Genomic DNA, 23,136 nt, shown 5'->3' with positions numbered 1-23,136 from the left:
TACTTAAAAATCTCCATAGGCGATGTTTAAAAAAAAAAAAAATTAACCGTTACCTGTTTAGATGAACAGAGCAGGTCTTGTGCTAGAATTATTGCTCTCACTCTAATGATTGTGGCGATATCTCACATGTGTGATTTTAATATTGTTTACATTTGCGGGCACGGCTTAAGTATGCATTTGCTTTGGCGCGCAAGCACGGAGGGATGGGGTGCTTTTAAACATTTTTTATTCATTTATTTATTTTTTTTACACTGTCCCTTTTAAAAAAAATAAAATAAAATTCTGATCACGTTTATTGCTGTCACAAGGAATGTAAACATCCCTTGTGACAGTAATAGCCAGTGACAGGTACTCCTTATGGAGGGATCTGGAGGTCTAAAAGACTCCAAACCCCCTCCTATGCGCTTGAAAGTATTCAAAACACCAAGAGTTGCATTTTTTTAATACTGTGGATTTTAATTAAAACTGGTGCCGTTGGTTGCTGAGTAAACTGGAAGTGACATATTTTCCGGGTTACTACATTGGAGACCCCATTAAAGCTGATTGTGGCTTTGTTCATGTCTCTGACCAGGACGTGCTTGCTGGTGGCTCGGGCCTCCTGGTTGGATAGGAGAGCCCGGGCAAGCCGCGGAAGGAGGGGTCGTCCCCATACCCTCCAACTTTTTGAGATGGGAATGAGGGACACCGATTACCAAAAGTATGTAGGCATAAGACACACCCCCTGTCATGCCCCCTTGAAGGAGAATTATACATAAAAAAACTATTAGTTAAATCCACAAGTGCTTTTTTTTTTTTTTTTTTGTTTTAACCACTATTATTCCTTTTATATTGGCTTTTGACATTTACAAATGAAGCAATTTAGAATTTGGATGAAAGGTTTAGCACTAGGAATCACTTTGTGAAATGTAAATAGAGCATTTTATTTACAACTATATAGATCAGACCAAAATGAGGGACAAATGAGGAGAAAAGAGGGACAGAGGGAAATTGTTCCAAATTAGGGACAGTCCCTCCAAATCATGGGCAGTTGTCAGCTATGGGGGCCCTCCCACTGTTTGGGATAACAGTCAATCGGCATTGCTTGAGATCACAAGAAAGCTTACCGTCGGCTCTAAAAAACGGTATCGGGGTGATGGCTGTGGCAAGTGGTTAATTCCTACGGATTGCTCTATTCTTAGGTAAGGATGGATAATCATTCTACAAAAAGAATTGGAAGCGCAGTGTGTGCATGACTGGCACAAGGGCGGGTCAGGACTGTTTTGAACAAAAGACTGTGTGCATCCCTGACCAGATTTTAGGAGCAGGGCTGCAGGTATTTACCCATTAGGATTCCATGGGATAGTAGGAAGGAATTTTCCAAATACTGTATAAACTATATAAAGCTTAGTTGTAAAATAAATAACACCAGGACACCAGGTTGGAAATAATTAAGGCCGCGCCGTTTATTATTGTTTTAAATAAAAAAAATTCAATAATATTTAAAAATTAATAAATACACTGCAAACAACCTAGTCACCACGACTCAGGTTGCATAACCGTATACTCTCCAAATATTTTTTCCAAACATCAATTATAACTGAATTACACAGCAAACTTAATAACACTAAGACAAACTTGTATTGCCAAATTAACTAGATGGCAACAATAAAGATGGTAACCATCCCCCTTTGAATAATCAAAGGTGACCCCCACCACATAATATTGACCGCGACAAAATAGGGAGGGAGGGCTCTGCTTCCGAGGCGAATAAAGATGAGCCCCACGGAACCCCTTTATATACCCCTAGCCCAGCCTTCTAGAATGCTCTACCAAGGTCAATGTCCCCCGGAGAGGTTAGCTGACCCCTCCCAGAGCCCTGACCTTCATGTGACCCCCCCCCTTATCTCTAAGGCCCTTTTCACACAGGGAGTCCGTCAGACGGACTCTGTTTTTCTCAGGGGGGGATCGATCCGCGACCCCCCCTGATCAGGCGGATGGCAGCTCTGTCTCCAGGCTGTGTGCGGAGACAGAGCTGTCAGGTCCAGCTGTTCTCTATGGGGGAATCGGATGGGAACGGGACCGTCTGTCCATTCTCATCCAATCGCATCCGATCTGATCCGCTGGACGGATGGAAAATAGGGTTTCCATCCGTCCAGATTTGACAGATCGGATGTCAGCGGAAATGTCTCCGCTGACATCCGATGCCCCATAGAGATGCATGGGGCATATGTTCAGATCCGCCAAAAAAACTGACAGGCGGGTCTGAATGGTCCGCCTGTGTGAAAGGGGCCTTAGGGCTCAGGGAAGCCCTGACCTTATTCTGACCCCCTTATCTCCAAGGGCCCAGTGGAGGACTTAAGATAGCCCTTTTCTCCCGCCACTATCCCATGAGGGAAAGGGGAGCTAGAAACCGCTCCCCTTTACCTCACATTATACGGGAGCCCATAAAGAACACTAAACATGAACGCTTTATGCATTTGGGAAGGGGATGTCTATAAATTACACTTTTTTTTTTTTTTTTTGGAATTGGTTTTGTGCTTCCAGGTTAAAATATTGGCCTATTTATGTAATGAAAAATACGATTTTTGCTTGGCACGTTTTATATAGTGTGTATTACTGTTCACCCGCTAAGGGACACATTACTGTGTGTGGCCAGTATAATGATATGGTTATAATACTCTAATGATATGTTTAATTTAATATATCACACCTAAGTAGCGCTACTTCTTTCATACCTTAAATATATACTTGCGTAATATGGCATAGATGTATTTTTCAGCAGCTGAATTATAATTTTGAGTTCAGTTTGACAGTATATGTTTCCAAAGTGCAAATGTTTCAGATCATCTGACAGGATATAAACTGTCTGTAAAATGAGTTACTATTTCCATGTGTTTGGCTTCAGTGGTTGCTGTAGAGATGTTTGAGGACTATTCCTTTTCCTTTTGTTACAGTGTGTGAGAATTTTGTCTTTTGGGTTTGGTATTTTAGAATGCCGAAAGTATGTTGACACAGAGCCAAACCGATTCGGAGGAGATTCAAGGCACATTTTACAACATTCTAAATACAGTAATAGCTATTGTTGGGTTCAGAAATATGAAGCAAATTTCATCACTTTGTAGTATTTTTTTTATTCTCTGATTTTATTTTTTTTACATCTGATTTTAGTTTTAAATCACGTTAGTCACAGAAAAGTCAACTAAACATTTTTTTTACACTCTGAAAGGGGTTAGAGACAGGTGTTACATGAACAGGAAGTGAGATGACCCCAAAATGAAAAAAACAGACGGAGGGTCTAACATGCCCACACAATATTCAGAATTAAAAAAAAAATGACCAATCCTCCCAGTGACAGCAAAGATGGGGCATAAATTCCCATACTGACTCCAATGATGTGGCACTTTTCCTTGACTGAAACCAAGGATGAAGCACCATGTTTCCCATTGCCACCAATAATGGGACATCATTTCTCCAACTGACTCCAATGATGGGGTAGTATTCCCATGGACACCAGCAATGAGGTACAATTCCTCACACTGGCACAAACAATGGGGCACTATGCCCTCACTCCACCAACAATGGGACACTATTATATCTTGTCATATTAACAATGGGGAATGTTTACTCATCTTCTTGATCAGACTCTATGTAATTTATTAACTCCTACTGACCACCAAGCCAAAGATATTGTTTACTCCCACTGACACTCGGACATTTCCTACTCCCACTGGCCAGCCACAGTCTGTCCCTCTCCCCCCTAAAGTCTAAAGGGCAGTAAACTGGTCCTTTGTTTAAAAATATTAGAGACCCCTGGTCTATATCATTATCCATTTTGAAATTGGTTTCTTCAAAAGCTCAGTCCACCCTATCATGATATTTTATTGTTGATTGGAAGCATTTATTATATATTATAAACTACCAGCTATATTTCTCTGTGAAGTGATAGAGGCATCTGGTAGAACTCCATAGTAAATTTGTTTCTCCACACTGGAGCTAAATAATAGGTATGTATTGGAGGAGCGCTGGACCTCAAGAGTGAGTCGAGATAGAACAGTCAAGATCTTACTCTTAAACCGTATTGAAATGTATTCTATGTAATGGACAGATGTATTTGACCAAAGTTATTATGTATTGCTCATTATTATTTTACAATAAAATATTGTGTAAAAAAAAATGATCTTACTCTCAGAGGCCCATAAGGCCCCTGAAATAGTCTATAAAGCAGGCTTTCTCAACCTTTTTATGCCAGAGAAATCCTTTTAAAAGAAAAAGAAAAGGTCCCAGGTAACCCCAGACCCTACAGACAGCTAAATACATGAGTGGTATCATGCCATTGGCTTTGCTAAGTGGCACTGGCCCTGGAACTATGGAGGCACCTTGAAATGGTAGGTCAATCAGCCACATCTCACGGAACCAAGGATTAGAGAGCCACAAAGCTTGATTCAGTCGAGTAAACATCATTTTTTCACCCAACAGCAACTTTAAAAAAAATCCTACAAATTCTGGGGATGCAAAACTTCACTTTAATATGGATGGGGGTCACTTTTGAAATGCATTGTGAAAGCTGTATCCAACCATTGAGAGTGACTCTGGTAAGGCAGGTGCAGGTGATCAATGGGCTCATCACTACTGAGTGGGCTGCTGTGGTTCTAGTGTCATCACAGGTAAGAGGTAAGATTTTTTTTTTTTTTTTTTATGAACAAGTGAATCCCTTCAGTCTAGAAATGTTTTACTTCTTAAAAATTTGTAACTTCATACTTCTTTGAGATTTGAGATAATTTTAATTATACAAAATACATTACCAATTAAACTAAAACTACAAAAATGTTTGGCCCCCTGTACTGTGCATGAAAATCCACAAATTGCTACTACAATATTAATACAGGGGTTGTTAAAAAGATGCTTGGAGTTAAACATTAAATTGGGCCTTGCACCAGAAAAAAGTAAATCAAATCTCTATTACCCGTGCTGGTACCTACTCCTGAATAAACATACTTGCTCTTTCCAACGAGCCCAGGGATGTCCTCTTCTCATCTGCCACTTGCCCAACGCAAATTCCACCCCCTGCCACCTTTTTGGTTTCCTATGTAAATAGGGGCCAGCTGACACTTTTGCATTCCTGCAGTGGGCCTCCGGATAATTCCTGATAAAGGAAGGGTAACCGATCAGTGGACTACAGTTTCCTCTGATATGCTGAGCCAAACAACTTGCCTTCATCTGTGCATCCTCAGGATGATCTATAACATGAAGCAGTCCTGGTAACAGGGTCTCTTTAAAGAGGTAATTGGCTTAACCGGTTGCCGACCGCCGCACGAAGATATACGTCGGCAGTCAGCCCCGGCCAGGCAAAGTGACGTATATATACGTCACTAGCCTGTCACTTGCTTGGGAGCCAATAGCGGGCGAGCGCGCGCCCGCGGAGGCGCGCTCCCGCCCAGGCTCCTTCCCCAGCAAGTCCGTGCGTGTGACCGGCGGACCCGATGTCCGTTGGTCACTCGCCGATCGTCGGTGCAGAGGGAGAAAGTCAGGCGGCTGATGTAAACAAGCCGCATGTCATTCTCCTCTGTGTAGAAACAGTGATCATACGGTTCTACTATGTAGGACCGTTAATCACTGTTCCTACAGCTCAAGCCACAGCCAATCACAGTTAGAATCACACCCCTAGGGACACACACCACCCCTCCCTCTCAAAGTTAACCCCTTCACTACCAGTGTCATTTTGCAGTAACAGTGCATATGTATAGCACTGATTACTGCAGTAATGTCACTGGTAACCCCAAAAGTGTCAAAAACGTCAGTCAAGGGTCCGATCTGTCCGCCGCAATGTCGCAGTACCGCACAAAAAAAATCGCAGATCGCCGCCATTACGCGTTAAAAAAAAAAACACCAAAAATGACAGAAATATTTCCCTTAGTTAGTAAACACAATAACTTTTGCGCAAACCAATCAAAATACGCTTTTTGCGATTTTTTTTTTTTTTTTTTTCCCAAACATGTAGCAGAAAACAAATTGGCCAAAAATGTTAAAATTTTTTTGATTTTTACATTTTTTTTTGGGGGGGGAATTTCATATAAAAAAATGTGAAAAATATTGTTGTTTTTGCAAAATTTACGCTCTTTTTTTGTTTATAGCACAAAAAGTAAAAATCGCACAGGTGATCAAATACCACCAAAAGAAAGCTCTGTTTGTGGAAAAAAAAAAAGAACATCAAATTCGTTTAGGTACAGTGTCGCACGACTGCGCAATTGTCCGTAAGTCACGCAGTAAAAAATCGCAAAGAACCCCCTGGTCAGGAAGGGGGTAAAATCTTCCGGGGCTTAAGTGGTAGATGCGTGAAAATGGTATCATATTAAAATATAAAACCTGTCTGATTTATAATAAGCTAGGAAAGCACATGCGACATTTTGTAATTATTGACAAATGATTCACTTTCTTTTTTTCCATATTTTATTTATGAAATAAAGTTAGTTGAATTATACCTTCAAAACTATTCACCATTTTTTGTACATCCACATTTAAAGATCTTCAAAAATATTAATTGATTTAGAATGTCTGTCTAAGCCATCAGGTTTTGTGCAGGTTTTTGTCCCTGGTATTCTCTAAAAACAAAAAAAAGACTATTTTACAGTCTCTGATAGCTGTGTGTTTGAAGTTAATAGCATTTGTAAGCTAAGATCTGTGGGGAATGATATTCCAAGGGACACTATGTCAGTGTCTCAGACCCAAATATACTGCAGTATGTTTTGTCAAATCCTTCCTGAATTTGGAATATGTGGAAATCCAATGTCTGTGTTCCAAATTTAGTACATCAGTGTGATGGCTGCCAGCAAATGTGATTTATGCATGTACAAAAATGCCTGGTCACTATTGCTATTAAGTAAACAACAGTATGTATAAACCAACATACCCTTGCAAGTGCTACTACCAAGAGGTGCTAGTAAACAACTTCCATTTATTAATTCAAGCCTCCATATTGCTTTGTTAGCTTCCCACTGTCAGAATGCAAATATTGACTTTTTAAAAGTCTGCGTGTTGCCCCTGCATTCTACCATGTATCTCTGGTGATTCCGAGATTTGAAGAGGGACATTATTGAGTGTGCAGTCAAGGATATTGTGACGTCAAAACTCGCCACAAGCACCACTCTAAAAATGTAAATACATAAACTGTAATGTTTTGGGGTCCAGATTACTAGCCAGCTGTGTCTTTGTAAAAAAAAAAAAAGTTATAATTTCTGCAATAAAAGTAAACAGTTTATCTTCAGCATTAAACAAACAAAACAGTCCAAAAAATATGGTACAAAACAAAACTTTGCCTCACCGCTTGCATAAACTTGTCCCACAACAGGGTTTAAAGTCCCCGTCTGCTCCAGGGGTCCAGAAACGGTCACAATAGCCCAGCGGCATCTCAGCAGCAAAACAGCCTACAGCTCCCTTACCACTGTGTCCTGTTTCACACAACTCCTCATGGACACCTGCTGGCGACTTCTTGTCCCTTTTAGACCTCTTTTGCAGGCAGGTTACCCTTTCAAGTCCAAGGTACCCGTAGTCCGGGTTTCCCATCCAAGATCTCCCCAAGCCTCCAGATTTTGAGGCTTGTATCAGGACTTAATAATCCTAAGAAAAACCTGTTAGGAACCCCTGTACGCGTGAGAATCCATGAGTACTCAAAACTGCTTATTTTGTTGCCCCCCCTCCCCCCTTAAACGAGGATTAAAAACAATGGTGATACTTATCTACTGTCCAGCACACATCCCTGGTGTCCTATACAACCTGTGTGTGGGTGTGTGTGTGTGTATGTATACATGTGTGTGTGTATGTGTATATATATATATATAAAACACACACACACACATATATATATATATATATATATATATATATATATATATATATATACATACATACACTCCCTCCTCCCCTGAGTGACCCATTGTCTCTGCCAATAACCAACCTTTGAGCACCGTCCCTGCCCCCTACTCTCCTCCCGCTAGATCCCGATAGACCCCCCAGCAACAAGAGACTCCTCTCAGCAACAATAGACCCTCTTCAACAACAATAACCCCCCCCCCCCCCAGCAATAAAAAAATCCCACCAACAACAATAGATCCACCCCAACAACAATAGACTCCAACCAGCAACAGTGGATTCTTCAGCAGCCAGCATCAGTGGACTGTTCAGCATCCAGCAATAGACAAATCCCCCATAACAGTAGATCCCCACCAGCAGCAATGGACCCTCCAGCAACAATAGATCACCCAGAAACTAGCAACAATAGTCTTCCCCCCTTCCCCTGCATCAGTAGATCCATATACAGGGAGTGCAGAATTATTAGGCAAATGAGTATTTTTGAGGATTAATTTTATTATTGAACAACAACCATGTTCTCAATGAACCCAAAAACTCATTCATATCAAAGCTGACTATTTTTGGAAGTAGTTTTTAGTTTGTTTTTAGTTTTAGCTATTTTAGGGGGATATCTGTGTGTGCAGGTGACTATTGCTGAGCATAATTATTAGGCAACTTAACAAAAATCAAATATACAGTATAGCCATTTCAATTATTTATTTTTACCAGTGAAACCAATATAACATCTCAACATTCACAAATATACATTTCTGACATTCAAAAACAAAACAAAAACAAATCAGTGACCAATATAGCCACCTTTCTTTGCAAGGACACTCAAAAGCCTGCCATCCATGGATTATGTCAGTGTTTTGATCTGTTCACCATCAACATTGCGTGCAGCAGCAACCACAGCCTCCCAGACACTGTTCAGAGAGGTGTACTGTTTTCCCTCCTTGTAAATCTCACATTTGATGATGGACCACAGGTTCTCAATGGGGTTCAGATCAGGTGAACAAGGAGGCCATGTCATTAGCTTTTCTTCTTTTATACCCTTTCTTGCCAGCCACGCTGTGGAGTACTTGGACGCGTGTGATGGAGCATTGTCCTGCATGAAAATCATGTTTTTCTTGAAGGATGCAGACTTCTTCCTGTACCACTGCTTGAAGGTGTCTTCCAGAAACTGGCAGTAGGACTGGGAGTTGAGCTTGACTCCATCCTCAACCCGAAAAGGCCCCACAAGCTCATCTTTGATGATACCAGCCCAAACCAGTACTCCACCTCCACCTTGCTGGAGTCTGAGTGGGACTGGAGCTCTCTGCCCTTTACCAATCCAGCCACGGGCCCATCCATCTGGCCCATCAAGGCTCACTCTCATTTCATCAGTCCATAAAACCTTTGAAAAATCAGTCTTGAGATATTTCTTGGACCAGTCTTGACGTTTCAGCTTGTGTGTCTTGTTCAGTGGTGGTCGTCTTTCAGCCTTTCTTACCTTGGCCATGTCTCAGAGTATTGCACACCTTGTGCTTTTGGGCACTCCAGTGATGTTGCAGCTCTGAAATATGGCCAAACTGGTGGCAAGTGGCATCTTGGCAGCTGCACGCTTGACTTTTCTCAGTTCATGGGCTGTTATTTTGCGCCTTGGTTTTTCCACATGCTTCTTGCGACCCTGTTGACTATTTTGAATGAAATGCTTGATTGTTCGATGATCACGCTTCAGAAGCTTTGCAATTTTAAGAGTGCTGCATCCCTCTGCAAGATATCTCACTATTTTTGACTTTTCTGAGCCTGTCAAGTCCTTCTTTTGACCCATTTTGCCTAAGGAAAGGAAGTTGCCTAATAATTATGCACACCTGATATAGGGTGTTGATGTCATTAGACCACACCCCTTCTCATTACAGAGATGCACATCACCTAATATGCTTAATTGGTAGTAGGCTTTCGAGCCTATACAGCTTGGAGTAAGACAACATGCATAAAGAGGATGATGTGGTCAAAATACTAATTTGCCTAATAATTCTGCACTCCCTGTATATATATATATATATATATATATATATATATATATATATATATATAGTATCTCACAGAGGTGAGTACACCTCTCACATTTTTGTAAATATTTTATTATATCTTTTCATGTGACAACACTGAAGAAATGACACTTTGCTACAATGTAAAGTAGTGAGTGTACAGCTTGTATAACAGTGTAAATTTGCTGTCTCCTCAAAATAACTCAACACACAGCCATTAATGTCTAAATCGCTGGTAATAAAAGTGAGTACACCCCTAAGTCATAATGTCCAAATTGGGTCCAATTAGCCATTTTCCCACCCCGGTGTTATGTGACTCATTCGTTTTACAAGGTCTCAGGTGTGGATGGGGAGCAGGTGGGTTAAACTTGGTGTTATCGCTTAATTCTCTCCTACTGGTCACTGGAAGTTCAACATGGTACCTCATGGCAAAAAACTCTGTGGATCTGAAAAAAAAAAAGAATTGTACATTAAGATGAGCTAGGCTATAAGAAGTTTGCCAAGACCCTGAAACTGCAAGCAGTGCAAACCTGAAACAAAGCAAGGTCAATAAAGACATGGATGAGTAATTTTGGGGTTGAAGAACTTGACTGGCTTGTACAGAGTCCTGGCTTCAACCTGATAGAAAACCTTTGGGGTGAATTGGAGCGCAGACTTTGAGCCAGGCCTTCTCCTCCAACATCAGTGTCTGACCTCACAAATGTGTTTCTGAAAGAATGGTCAAACATTCCCATAGACACACTCCTAGACCTTGTGGACAGCCTTCCTAGAAAAGTTGAAGCTGTTGAACCAACTCATTATTGAACCCTACAGAATAAGACTGGGATGCCATTTAAATTAATGTGCGTGTAAAGGCAGACGCCCCAATACTTTTGGTAATCTAGTGTATGTAATTACCCGGGGACCTGCATTTCTGGTTGTGGCAGACTGAATACCTTTCACGTAGCACCCTAGTGTTTGCATTTTATATGTATTTTACTAGTGTAGCTCTACAGAGAACACTTCTCATCATTCCCTTACAATCTAATGTCCTTACAACTTTTACTCTATAGGAAACCAGTTTGGATCTGAATTGTAGGAGATAAGTAGAACACCTGGGGAAAAGTCACCTAAACATTCATAGTTTAGGCATACTGTATGTGCACACATAGGGGTTTATTTACCAAAGCTAGGGAGGGCAAATTGAGTCACAATTCTGCAGGGAAACCAATCCGCTTCCAGATTTTATTGCTAAAGCTTAATTGAACAAGCTGAGGTTAGAAGCTGATTGGTTTCTCTGCAGCATTGTGGCTAATTTTGCCCTCTCCAGCTTTAGTAAATAAACCTCATAGTGTTCTAGATAGGACCTGTATTTTATAACAGATTTTTCTCTAAAGTTCATTGAGGTACACAGCTAGTGATCCATAGATTTATTGGACGAGTGGGTTATAGTGCCATCTACGGGAGGTGGGACAGCTCCGTCTGGGGGCCTAACACCTTAACTACCCGATGGACAAGGAGGGAGGATGTCTATCACGTAGGTCTGTATTTTATTTTTATTGTTTTTGTATATTTTGCCAACCACCTAATTGGACAGTACTTGCTCACATCCCACTGGTCTAATGCCTCGTACACACGCAACGATTATCAGCCGACCGATCGGCCGTCTTTTGCCCAGTGTTGTTGTGTTGGTTGAAATGTGCTCTAGACTGCGCACAAATTTTCTCGGCCAACAAAAACCAACTTCAGAAGTGATGTCATGTGCTGGATTACTTTCCGTGTGTTTATTCTTCTCTGAGCATGCCCAGTCTTGCTCATTGGATTTTTGTCTGCCGAAATCTGTACTGACTGACGGAAAATCGGCCGTTATGTTGACGGCCAACAAAAATGTTATAGCCTGCACACCAGATTTTTTTCGGCCGAAAAGTCGGAATCGGTTGTCGAAAGCATCATACCAACAAGCCGAAAATCGGCCGATCAGACGTTGGCCGAAAATTCACGGCCAACTATCGTTGCGTGTGTACGAGGCATAATTGTGTATGGATCTCTGCCCCCCAATGAATAATAAAGAATCTCAAATGTTTGTACTCCCAGTAAAACTCTTTTCTCTGAGTTCATTGAGGGACACTGTTTGTTGAGTTAGAGGTAAAGCATTGATGGACATCTATGTTAAGATTTAGGTAATTTGCACACAATGGAAACTTTAGACAAATATTTCAGAAATGGTTTCGCGAAACTCCTTTTAAACCCCCCATGACTGTTTTGTACCATTGTGCTGCTATTTTAAGTAAAATAATTATCAACCATCCTCTTCAGCAAGCTCCACCTGCTGTAGAAGGAAAATAAATCCCAATAAAAGGAGACAATATCTAGCTTTGAAGAACATAAGTGCAATCCTGACAACAAATGTTGAAGTAGTTTTGTGAACTGAGCCTTGGCAGCTCTCATTTCTCCTCTTCAGTGACATCAAAGACAAAGTGAAAGATCTGACATAAATCACAAAAAGCAACTTTGCTGTTTTGAACGATTGCAATCAAAGGAAATGGTTTTTCTAACTACATAAACTATGGGAAGAGAGAGGTCACAGAAAAGCACTGCCACCTTGGATACACTGCACTTTAGAAGTGCTTCTAAAAGCTGGCATGAAGCATCTGACACCTGGGGTTTGATTCATAGTGATATGGAGAATGTACACACAAAGTTGCTAATGTACATGTAGCATAGCACTGACCGGTAGATAATTATTTTTCTCAGTCGCTGCTTGCGTCTTTGTGAAAGCTCCATAACCTAGGAAACAACAAGGCAACACCATGACTGTTTAATTTGCTAGTTTTATTTGGAAACTTTTAAATCTTGTATGAGGCACAAACTGCCTTTTGTAGGGTAAGTCATTTGTAAAATGGAAAAACTTTACATATTTTACCAAATCAGTCGTTTCTGATGTGGGGGTCTTTGGCACTGTTTTGGTCTTTGGCATAGACAGTGCCAGGGCAAGCACATCTAGTGCCCAGGGTAAAGATTCCAAGCAGCTCCCCCTCCCCAAAGAGTAGGATTTTGTGTCAGAGAATATCGCTCCCTCCCTTTCAAACAAATTTGAGCACTAATCTGCACGATTACCCCCAAGCATAAATTCAATTTCAAGCTAAAATTCTCCCTAAACAAAAATTCCCACTCTTCCTGTACTCCGGCAAGCTTGTAAGTAGGCACTTTCTATGCAGCACCCCCCCCCCCCCTCTGCCTCATATGATACCACAGGGCCCAGGGCAGTCGTCCCTTCTGCTCATCCCTTGTCCCGGCCCTGGGCACAGAGCATCTTAGTGCGGGAGTGTTGAATACTTGAACAAGGTAATATGTTTACATAAGGGAGAGGGCGAGTGTTTAAGGTACAGAGAAAGTTAGGGTTACGGGAAGGGTAAGTGCTTGGGTCACAAGGAGGATTAGTGTTAGGGTTACATTGAGGGTTTTTGTTAAGGGTAGAGGAAGACTTAAAGTGTTGCTACAAGCACACCATTTAATTTACATTGTCCCTTCTATTTCTGTATGTGGATGATGGTGCTGTAATTATTTTAATTTAAAAAACCCATTCAAGTACCTTTTACCCATCTAAGTACCTTTTAGTCACATGTCCCAGGTCTTTCCCAGCCTGTCTGCAGGGAAACCTAAGCAGGAGGAGCTTCCGGGCCTCTGCTGCTGGTCACATGTTATGTTAAAATAAAAAACAGCCTTTGGAATACAGAGTAAAAATAAATAATATCAATAAACTATTATAAATTGCCATACAAATATATATTTGAAATCACATTTTTATTATTTTTTGGGAAATAACATGGTATGGGCGGATTTCTGCCAGTCACAGGCTGTGTCATGTTCCACCAGCCTGTGTCTTATGCTGGCCATACCCTAGCTGAAGATTCGTTCGAAAATCTGTCATTTGGACCGTTCATTTTTCATCCAGGTAATAGGCATCAATGGAAAATAGTTTTTAACTTTTCAGAGCCGAAAAATCGAAAGAACAGGTTGAAAAATTCTGCTGAACGAACGATAAATTGAAAGGTTAACATGTTTCTGCAAGCTGTTTGCACTAGGCATACGTGACAAAATAAATGAAAAACTGATTCATTTAAATCCGTTTAAATAATGAAAATTTAGTCTTTACATGATGCCAAAATCATTTGCTCTCCTGGCCAAGTGTTCGTTACTCGAAAACAAGTTCAAACAATTTTTCATATAGTGTATGGCCAGCATTAGAATAGGAGGGAGATGATTCCTCCATCAATCTATATGTACTATTCAGCCCCCATTGTGTTTATCTGGTTAGTGGGCATGGAGGAGGAGGGAGGGAGTGGGCCGTCAAATACCACTGTGTATACGCCCACATGTGTGACTCTATAGTCACATGGGCTGCTCAGATGTGATAGGGAGGAAATGCTAGCATAGAAACTCACTGAAAACGGAGCATGTGCAGAGCTACCGACACTGATCTGCAAAATCCCTAGCTGAATTGGGGACATGTAGAGAAGGTGGAGATAGAGAACAGCAGGATCAACCAGGTTTTTGACAGAATATGAATCTCATAGTGAGTATGAACAGCATGTAATACACCATTTTTTGATAGTTTTTTATTGGGGTAAAACCATAAAAACAAAGAGAGAACAAGGAAAGGCCAAAATTCACCCTCCTATAACTCACTTGAAATAGGACTTTAAAGGATGTGAAGTTGTCACAAAATGGTGAACACCATAACTTGGTTTGATAAAAAGTAAAATGTATTCATAATACAACGTTACGATTTTTTCCCCATAGGGAGAATATACATATAAAGAGGTTCCATCAGCATCAATACAAACTATGATTGCCAAGTATGTTAAACATATTTAGGCGGTCCAGCGCATTTTGCGTTTATGATTTGGGTTTAGTGACACTTAACTTGTATGTGAATAAAATGACACCTATTTTTATTTTTTTGTTTTGCAGGCAGAAATCCTTAGCATGCTTAGTCACAGAAACATCATCCAGTTTTATGGAGCTGTACTTGAACCACCTAACTACTGTATAGTTACAGGTAAGAATATGTTTTTAATATGTTTAAATATTGCTTTTGAAATAAATAGACTGGAGGTTGAAGAAATAGAGGTGATGCCTACAGCAATAATAACTGTAGACCTGTTCATTGGCTAATAGGAATTCTTGTTATCTCTGGAAAATCCATACTGCTTTTACCATCTTTTGCTAATGTTTTTTTCTGTCAATATGCTAAAATTAAATTGCGGTGTTAAAATGGTTGTTTTGTTGCTGTTAAAGGCTAGTAAAGTGGTTTTGCACACATTTTTCTATTTTGAATATTTTGTATTCCCATACCAAGCCAGAAGGTGGAACTTTTTTTTATAGGACCTGGGTACATTTTGGGTTGTGGAAAATGGGGGATAAACCCCTTCACGCCGACGGAAATCAAATATGCGGTCTCAGCTTCAGGGGGTTGTACCGGGGTGATGCCTGCAGCTAAAGGCATCACCCCAGTACCGTTGTTTAGAGCCTACGGTCGGCTTTCAATTCATCCCATCCAATTCGGCTCAGCAGCCGCTCGGTTGTTATTACAAGGAGCGCAAAGGGATGCCCCCCCCCCCCCTTTGTGGGTACTGGAGCCTTAAAAAAAAATTACAGTATTTAAAACAACCAAACTTGGCGTTTTGAGTGCTTTTAAGTGCAGAGGAAGATCCCTCTATAAAGAGTACCTCTTATTGCCTGTCATGTTAACATTCCTTGTGACAGCAATAAAAGTGATAAAAAAAAAATGCACAAGACCTCCTTTGTAACTCTAAACATGTAACCATTAAAAATTTTTAAAAACATTGCCCAATGGAGATTTTTAAGTACTGTAGTTTGTCGCCATTCCACGAGTGTGCGCAGTTTTAAAGCATGTCATGTTAGATATCTATTTACTTGGCGTAACAATATCTTTCACATTATACAAAAAAATTGGGCTAACTTTAGTGTTTTTTTTTTTAAATTCATGAAAGTGTATTTCTTTCTAAAAAATTACATTTGAAAGACCGCTGCACAAATATTCTGTGACATAAAATATTGCAACAATTGCCATTTTATTCTCTAGGGTCTTTGCTAAAAAAATATATATATTGTTTGAGGGTTCTAAGTAATTTTCTAGGAAAAAATTACTGATTTTAAGCAACATATGTCAGAAAAAGGCTTAGGCTCCAGGTGGTTAATGCAAACCTGTTTCCTTGCCTTGAATTAAAATGGATTTGCCCTAACCACGTGACCTCCGGAAGATTTATCCCCCCCCCCCCCCCCTTCCTCACCACGCCATTTTTTGCAATATGGCACTGCATTACAAAAAAAAAAAGAAAAAACGATCAAAGCAGCTTAACGCTGTATGTGGCGTTAAGCTGCCTTTAGCAGCATCAGACATTTTTACAGCTGTAAAGCCGTTCCTCAGAATGTGATAGCCCTGGGTTTTTTTTTTTGTCACTTACAGCTTCTAAATGCCTGTGTGTGCATGAGGCCATAGAATAACATGGAAGGCATTCTTAAGCTGCAAAAAAAAAAAAAGCCTGGCGCTCCTAGAAGTGGCTGTAAAAACACCCTGTGTGCACGAGGCAAAGTGGTTCTCAAGCTTCAAAGTTTTCACTTTATTGTTAGAAAGTTGAGACAAAATAAAATTACTAAAGCCACCATGTTTGAGGATTGGTAAGATGCAATATATTAAGGTTTTGTTTTTGGGTTTAATGCTGCTTTAACTCTGTAATCTAAATGCAGTTTTCCTTAGGCTGAAAAAAACCTCAATGTGTTTCCTCAACTAAAACTTACAAAACAGCTGTTAGTAGTTCTGCAAAAAAAAAAAAAGTCACAGTTTAATGAAGTTTGTATTGGGGTTATAAATCAATTGTGTTATTGTGTTTGTCATTCTAAGATATTGTGAAGGTCATTTTTAGTGCTGACAAATCTTGTTTTATCTAATACTAGACAACCACTTTTAGCACTTGCTTGCTGTGGTGGTGGAACTAATGGGAAGACTTGGAATTTACATATATTTGGGCTACAAGATGGAGCTGCCAAACATAGTAAATAAATATTTATTTACTATGATCATCAACTCCATCTAGTGGCCATAATGTGGTGTTTTCCTGATTCATACTATTTTTCTCAATGAATAACGTTCGACCTGGTGAGGTGAGAAAAAGTAACATTAGATTTTGCTGGCAATTGCACAGAATGAATGTGCATATATATTTTTTTTAAATACACCCTAGGTCTCTTAGACCTGGGATGCTAAAACTGTCTGGGGAGCTATTAAGGACATAATGATTAGATGGCAAATAAAAGTTCAAAGTTTTTATTCAAAGATGCCTCTCTTCTACTCCAATCCACAGCTCTGCTCCTTAGTAATGTACTGACCATGCTCACAGCTCACCTGCTACCTGTCCACTTCAGCTCCGGAAGGTTTTACCCCCTTAATGACCAGGCCATTCTTTGCGATTCGGCACTGCGTTGTTTTAACTGACAATTGCGCGGTCATGCGCCGCTGTACCCAAATACAATTGATGTCCTTTTTTTCCCCTAAATAGAGCTTTCTTTTGGTGGTACCTGATCACCTCTGCTTTTTAGATTTTGCGCTATAAACAAAAAAAGAACGACAATTTTGAAAAAAAAAAACACAATATTTTTTTACTTTCTGCTATAAAACATTCCCAATAAAAAAAAATTTTAAAATCTATTTTTTTTATCATTTTAGGCCAATTTGTATTCTGCTACATATTTTTGGTAAAAAAAAAATCCCAAAAAGCGTATAATAATTGTTTTTTGCGCAAAAGTTATAGCATTTACAAAGTACTGGATAGATTTATTGATTTTTTATTTATTGCTTTTTATTAGTAATGGCGGCGATCAGCGATTTTTATCGGGACTGCAACATTGTGGCGGACAGATTGGTCCCCTAACTGCCATTTTTGACATTTTTTGGGGACCAGTGACATTAATACAGTAATTAGTGCTAAATAATATGCACTGTTACTGTATAGATGACACTGGCAGGGAAGGGTGTCAATGGGTTAAATGTGTTCCTTTTGTGCTTACTAACTGTGTGGGGGGATGGGTTGGACAGAGGCAGAGAGAGATCGGGGATTCAGCTTAGCTGAATCACACGATTTTTTTTTCTGCCTCTCTGACAGGAGACCCGCCTGCTTTGTTTGCTCATTCTAACCGAAGACCGCGGGAGGCCGGCAGCGATCAAGCCCGCTCCTCCGGCGGTCTGGCTCCTGCTGTGTCTAATCAAAGCGGGAGCGCGGCTCCGGAGGCATGCGGGCACCGCCGAAACCACGTGCACATAATCATGTAGATCTACGTAATTATGCGCAGCCGAGCCGCCCTGCCGCAGTGAATCTACGTGGGGTGGTCGGCAAGTGGTTAATTAAGACACAGTTTATGTTCAGATCAATGACAGTAGAAAAGTAATTGAAAGGCCCCATCATATTTGTGCTATGGGGTCCTGAGATCCGTCATTACGCCCTTGTACTGCATACAGCTGTTTTGGATTTGTTCGCTCTCATTTGTGCAAGACTGTGGCTTCTGGAGAGATTATCTGGTTTTGTTTTTTGTCTGTGCAGTGTTTTGTTAGAATTTAGCACATCACCCTTGTACAGCCATTTATACCCTGTGTCTTAGGAAGGATTATATCCCAAGTATTCTGTATACCAAGTGTCTTATCCTCCTCATGGTAACAGTTGTGCTTCTTGAATTATTAATAATTTCAGCCGGCATAATGAAGCATTAAAAAGTGACCCATCAGATAACTATAATTCGCTTAATTTCTCTTTTTGCTATCATCAAAAATAAGTGGAATTCGTTTACATAATGTAACTCTCCTAATCCCCCTGCTTATTAGTACTTGGTGAGCTCTCCTATTGGCATATATAAATATCATTTTCAAGCCTTTTCTTAAGATTAACAAAGGATTCACAAGTTCTCAGTTTGTATTTTTGGTCCTGAATGGAAGGAATGAATTCTATTATATACTGTATATGATAACAGACAGCCGTTCTGAGGCTGGAGATAATTCAATAAAGTAATATACAATACGTACAAGTTATTATTAACCACAGCATCTCCCATATCACTTATGAACCTAGGCAATTTTCATTTCAGCTGTAACCCTTGTACTCAGTAATTACTTTATCATTACTTCAAATACCAAAGTATTTTTTCTGGACAACCAAGTCTTCCTTTTGGTAATATTTTGGGCAAAAAAAAAAAAAAAACATATTTTCTAAATAAATAAAAGAAAGGGGAAAAAAAAAGTGTTTTTGTACCAGTTTTACCACTGTTGGTTTTAAAACAGCTTTCTTTTTTTTTTTTAAGATTTATTTCTATTCTATTTATTAATTCTATTCGTTGAGTTCTGTATATTCGAATAGGCATAAAACATAATAATTTAAGGAACTTAATTTCCCAAACTTTTGTGCTTCAGATAAAATGCAACAAGATCAATAGCCATGGTGAGAACAATACAGCAGAATAAATTACAAGAAGTAAATGCAGGCAATAATGTAGTCTTCTTGTATCATATCGGCCCAAAGTGTAGAATGCCTCCATGGACCACAGATCTATTTTTTAAAATTCATTATTCAAGAGGAAAGAATAATCCAGACCATATACATGTACAATATATTACAAATGTGTAAAACATTACTTTATGAGGTATCATTTCATAATAGGGTCTGTAAGACCCAATCTTTCCTCCTTTTTTTTTTTTTTTTTGAGGCCTTCTAAGTACAATAACCTTATAGTAGGAAGACAAGGTTGGAGAGGAGAATGAGAAAAAAATGACACGGGGAAATGGATGGACTATAGATTTTAACATGTTGTTACTATAGATAAAAACGTTAACACCCATACAGGCGGTCCCCGGGTTACAAACATCTGACTTACAAACGGAGGGAGACAACAGGAAGTGAGAAGAAATCTCCCCCTAGGAAGGGAAATTCACTTCTGTAAGAGTTCTCATGGGAAAAAGGTGTCTCCAATGAAGCTTTATCACTAATCCGTGTTTCTACAACAACCCCAAATTTTCAAAATCCAATTGTTTTAGGGACAGAAAGTGAGGTGAAATCTCCTGAACAGGGGTACAAACAGCAAAAAAAAACAAATGGCACAGGGGTGTAACCCTCCCCTATGCTATCCAAAAAATTTACAAATTATTCTTTTGGCTGGAGCTACACTTAAAAAATGTACCTGTTCCGACTTACAAACATATTTGACTTAAGAACAAACCTACAGACCCTATCTTGTTTGTAACCCGAGGACCGCCTTTACTTGGCTATTGTGAGTGCTCCAATAATACATTTAATAATGAGTATAAAACACTACTATAAATCAAAAAAATGCTCAAAACAACCAATCTCACTGTCACATCCATGAAATAATATGTGCATTAATTTACATTGATGAGTGACAATAACTCTTATACTTAAAATGACAACAATAACACAAATCACATAAGTCCCTTCAGTTGTGCCTTTTCCAAAGTGATGCAAAAATACTTCTTTAACCCTTGACAGGTATCAACAGTACAATTGAGTCCCACCACTATTCATCATGTGCTCTCATCTGAACTTGTGGACCTATTAGTGTAAACAATAGGTCAGATGTGCCGTCCCCTTTAAGGGGTATATTCCCAGGGCTTCACCACTCTCTCCCTCCTGGGGACCTCTACACTGGCTCTTGTGTGAATCCCCACCAATATGCAGCCTCCACTTTCTCCTCTGCTCCAAAAAGAAGGAATAGCATAGTACTTTACCATTATAATACAAAATCCCTCTATTAAAAAGCTTAAGATATGTACACTCGCAAGATAAGTGCACTTAGACAGCAGTGTACTCCTTTAAACGCTTGTCACAATAACTGGGTACAATGTCTCCTTAAGGCTAAACCTCAGCATCACCTATTTCCAGCAATCCAGCAGCCCTCCGGGAAGAGGCTATATCATAGGCCCTGCCCTGACGTGTTTGTGACTTTATCATAGGATTATAAAGACAGCTAGCCTTTTATGCAAATCGCTCTGTAGTGTATACATTGGGGAAGGAGAGCGACGGGCGGTCACTTGACCGCTGATCAGGGAGAAGGATTAAGGTATTAAGAAGATGAATTTTACAAAACTGCATACAGTATATACTACATGTTATCCTAGCAGAGGGGCTGGCAGTGATTGGAAACAATAATGTTTGCACTGCTCGGAACAGTGCTAGAAAGGGGCAGCTCACACACACAGCGTACAGGCAGGGAGGGGAGTGGGGAGTTGGACTCAAGAGAACAGAGAGCAGGGCTGCATATGACGGAGGCATGTAAACTGACCACGGTGTCAGGGCTCAGCAGCCATGATACACTGTGGTCAGTTTACAGGGTGGAGGGCAGCACCAGGTAGGATCAGCCAGGCATTGCAGGAGGTAGAAGGGGCCAAATGACACAGCACAAGCACTGGGCTGTTATTCATGCTTTAAAGGAACAGGATCCTTTTCTTTTTTTTTTTAGGGTAACAAACGCTTTAAAGCGGAGTTACGGACACATTTTCAACTTCACATCATGCATAACTTTTTCACTTGCTAAATACGATTTGGCTATTTTTAAGGTTCCTTTACCTTATTTTTAATGAAAAATAACTTCACTTCCTCCTCATTACGCCGCGGTCGACTACGTCATTTCCTGCTTTACATTGACTCCTGGGAGAGGAGTGTCATCAATCCCAGGAGTCAATGGGCAACACCGGTGTCCCTTGTCACTTCCGGTGCAGGCGCGTCATTCTCTGTCGATGGATCGAGAACAGCTTCTGGGCATGCGCAATGACGCGGAACCAGCTGTGGGATGACGCGCCTGCACCTGAAGTGATGAGGTATAGCATTCTGGGACTCGCGAAATCCAGGAAGAGGGACACTGCGGCTTCTGCTGCCCACACCGCAGATGGCCGCGCTGTACAAGAATTTCACAAAGTAAGTAATTCATGCTGCATGTACACAAAACAGGAGACAGTTTACAGGATATCTTTATTTAAATGCACTAGCCCTGACTATTCTAGGGGTATTTTTAGCTAAAAAGAAAAAAAATTTGGCCGTAACTCCGCTTTAAGCACAAGTATTGCCTTACCGCCATACCATACCACTGCTTTAAAAACAGTGAAAAAATATGTGCATATAAAAAGCACAGAGAATGCTGTACAACCAGTATTCATTTTACAGGTCATAAAATTTAGGCTGCGATGTATAGCCGAGAGCAGATAGCGATATTCACTGTGTTATAAATAAAGCCCTAAATGTTTTATTCAGAGTATCTTTGTTACTGTTATCCAGAAAGCCGTAGGTTTACATTAAACTGGTTTCTTCTTACCACCTTCGAGTTCGCTAAACTGTGTGGCTACCAGATGCTGAGTTCCCGGTGCTTTGTACACATACCCTTATGTTTTATTTTTGGACTTGTTGATAGTGCTGTTGACGGAATTGTCAGTATCACTCAGCAGTCAGAGCTGTGCTCTCTCCGTTTTGTCTGACCACATTTCTTTGGAGTTTTATCATATATAATGTGCAATTTAATCAAACTGATCACTAGGTAAATATTTCCTAAAGGAGATGTACAGTTTGATGGTTCATATAAAATAGAACATTTTCATGTATATGATTTCATCAGTATGTATTGATGTTTTAAACCCCTTTTTTTTCTGTGTGTAATGTTATTCTATACATGTGTATGGGTTCTCCTGTCTATTCCAATTGCAGGCTCTGCTTTGCTACTTTGCACTGCTACAAATCGGTTGATCTTGCTGCTTTGAGTTGATTAACTTACTGAAAACATTGGATCTTATGTGTGGTGGTTATCTTATTGCAGTAATTGTTAAGAGAAACTATAATGAAAACGCATTGTCAAAAGGATAATCTACAAGCTCCTTCAAAAACTGTGTGCACAAACGTGTGTACCTCGAATTGATGCTGGTTGGAAGCCAAAGGGTAGTCACACCAAATTGGAGAAAATATGGCACAACAGTGACATTACCCAGAACTGGACATCCCTCCAAAATTCAAGATGAGAAGAAAACTGGTCAGGGAGGCTGCCAAAAGGCCTACAGAAACATTAAAGGAGCTGCAGGAATGTCTGGCAAGTACTGGCTGTGTGGTACATGTGACAACGATCTCCCATATTCTTCATATGTCTGGGTTATGGGGTAGAGTGGCAAGATGGAAGCCTTTTCTTACGAAGAATAACATCCAAGCCTGGCTAAATTTAGCAAAAACACATCTGAAGT

At 40.1% G+C, this 23,136-nt stretch overlaps 1 protein-coding gene across 2 annotated transcripts in view; it reads left to right on the top strand.

The window, feature by feature from the left end:
• Nucleotides 1–23,136, top strand: part of MAP3K20 (mitogen-activated protein kinase kinase kinase 20) — a gene marked incomplete at its 5' end in the record, with an annotated part of 211,727 nt that overhangs the window by 7,980 nt on the left and 180,611 nt on the right. For both annotated transcript variants that reach the window (XM_082260669.1, XM_082260670.1), the window contains one exon: nucleotides 14,811–14,898. In XM_082260669.1, coding sequence (XP_082116795.1) covers nucleotides 14,811–14,898 — 88 coding nt within the window. The remainder of the gene's footprint in view (nucleotides 1–14,810; nucleotides 14,899–23,136) is intronic.

The sequence above is a fragment of the Pelophylax lessonae genome (assembly GCF_965119305.1).
Source record: "Pelophylax lessonae genome assembly, chromosome: 6".
Lineage (NCBI taxonomy): Eukaryota > Metazoa > Chordata > Amphibia > Anura > Ranidae > Pelophylax > Pelophylax lessonae.
Note: the sequence above shows the minus strand (reverse complement) of the source record. Positions and strands in the feature narration are given on the sequence as shown.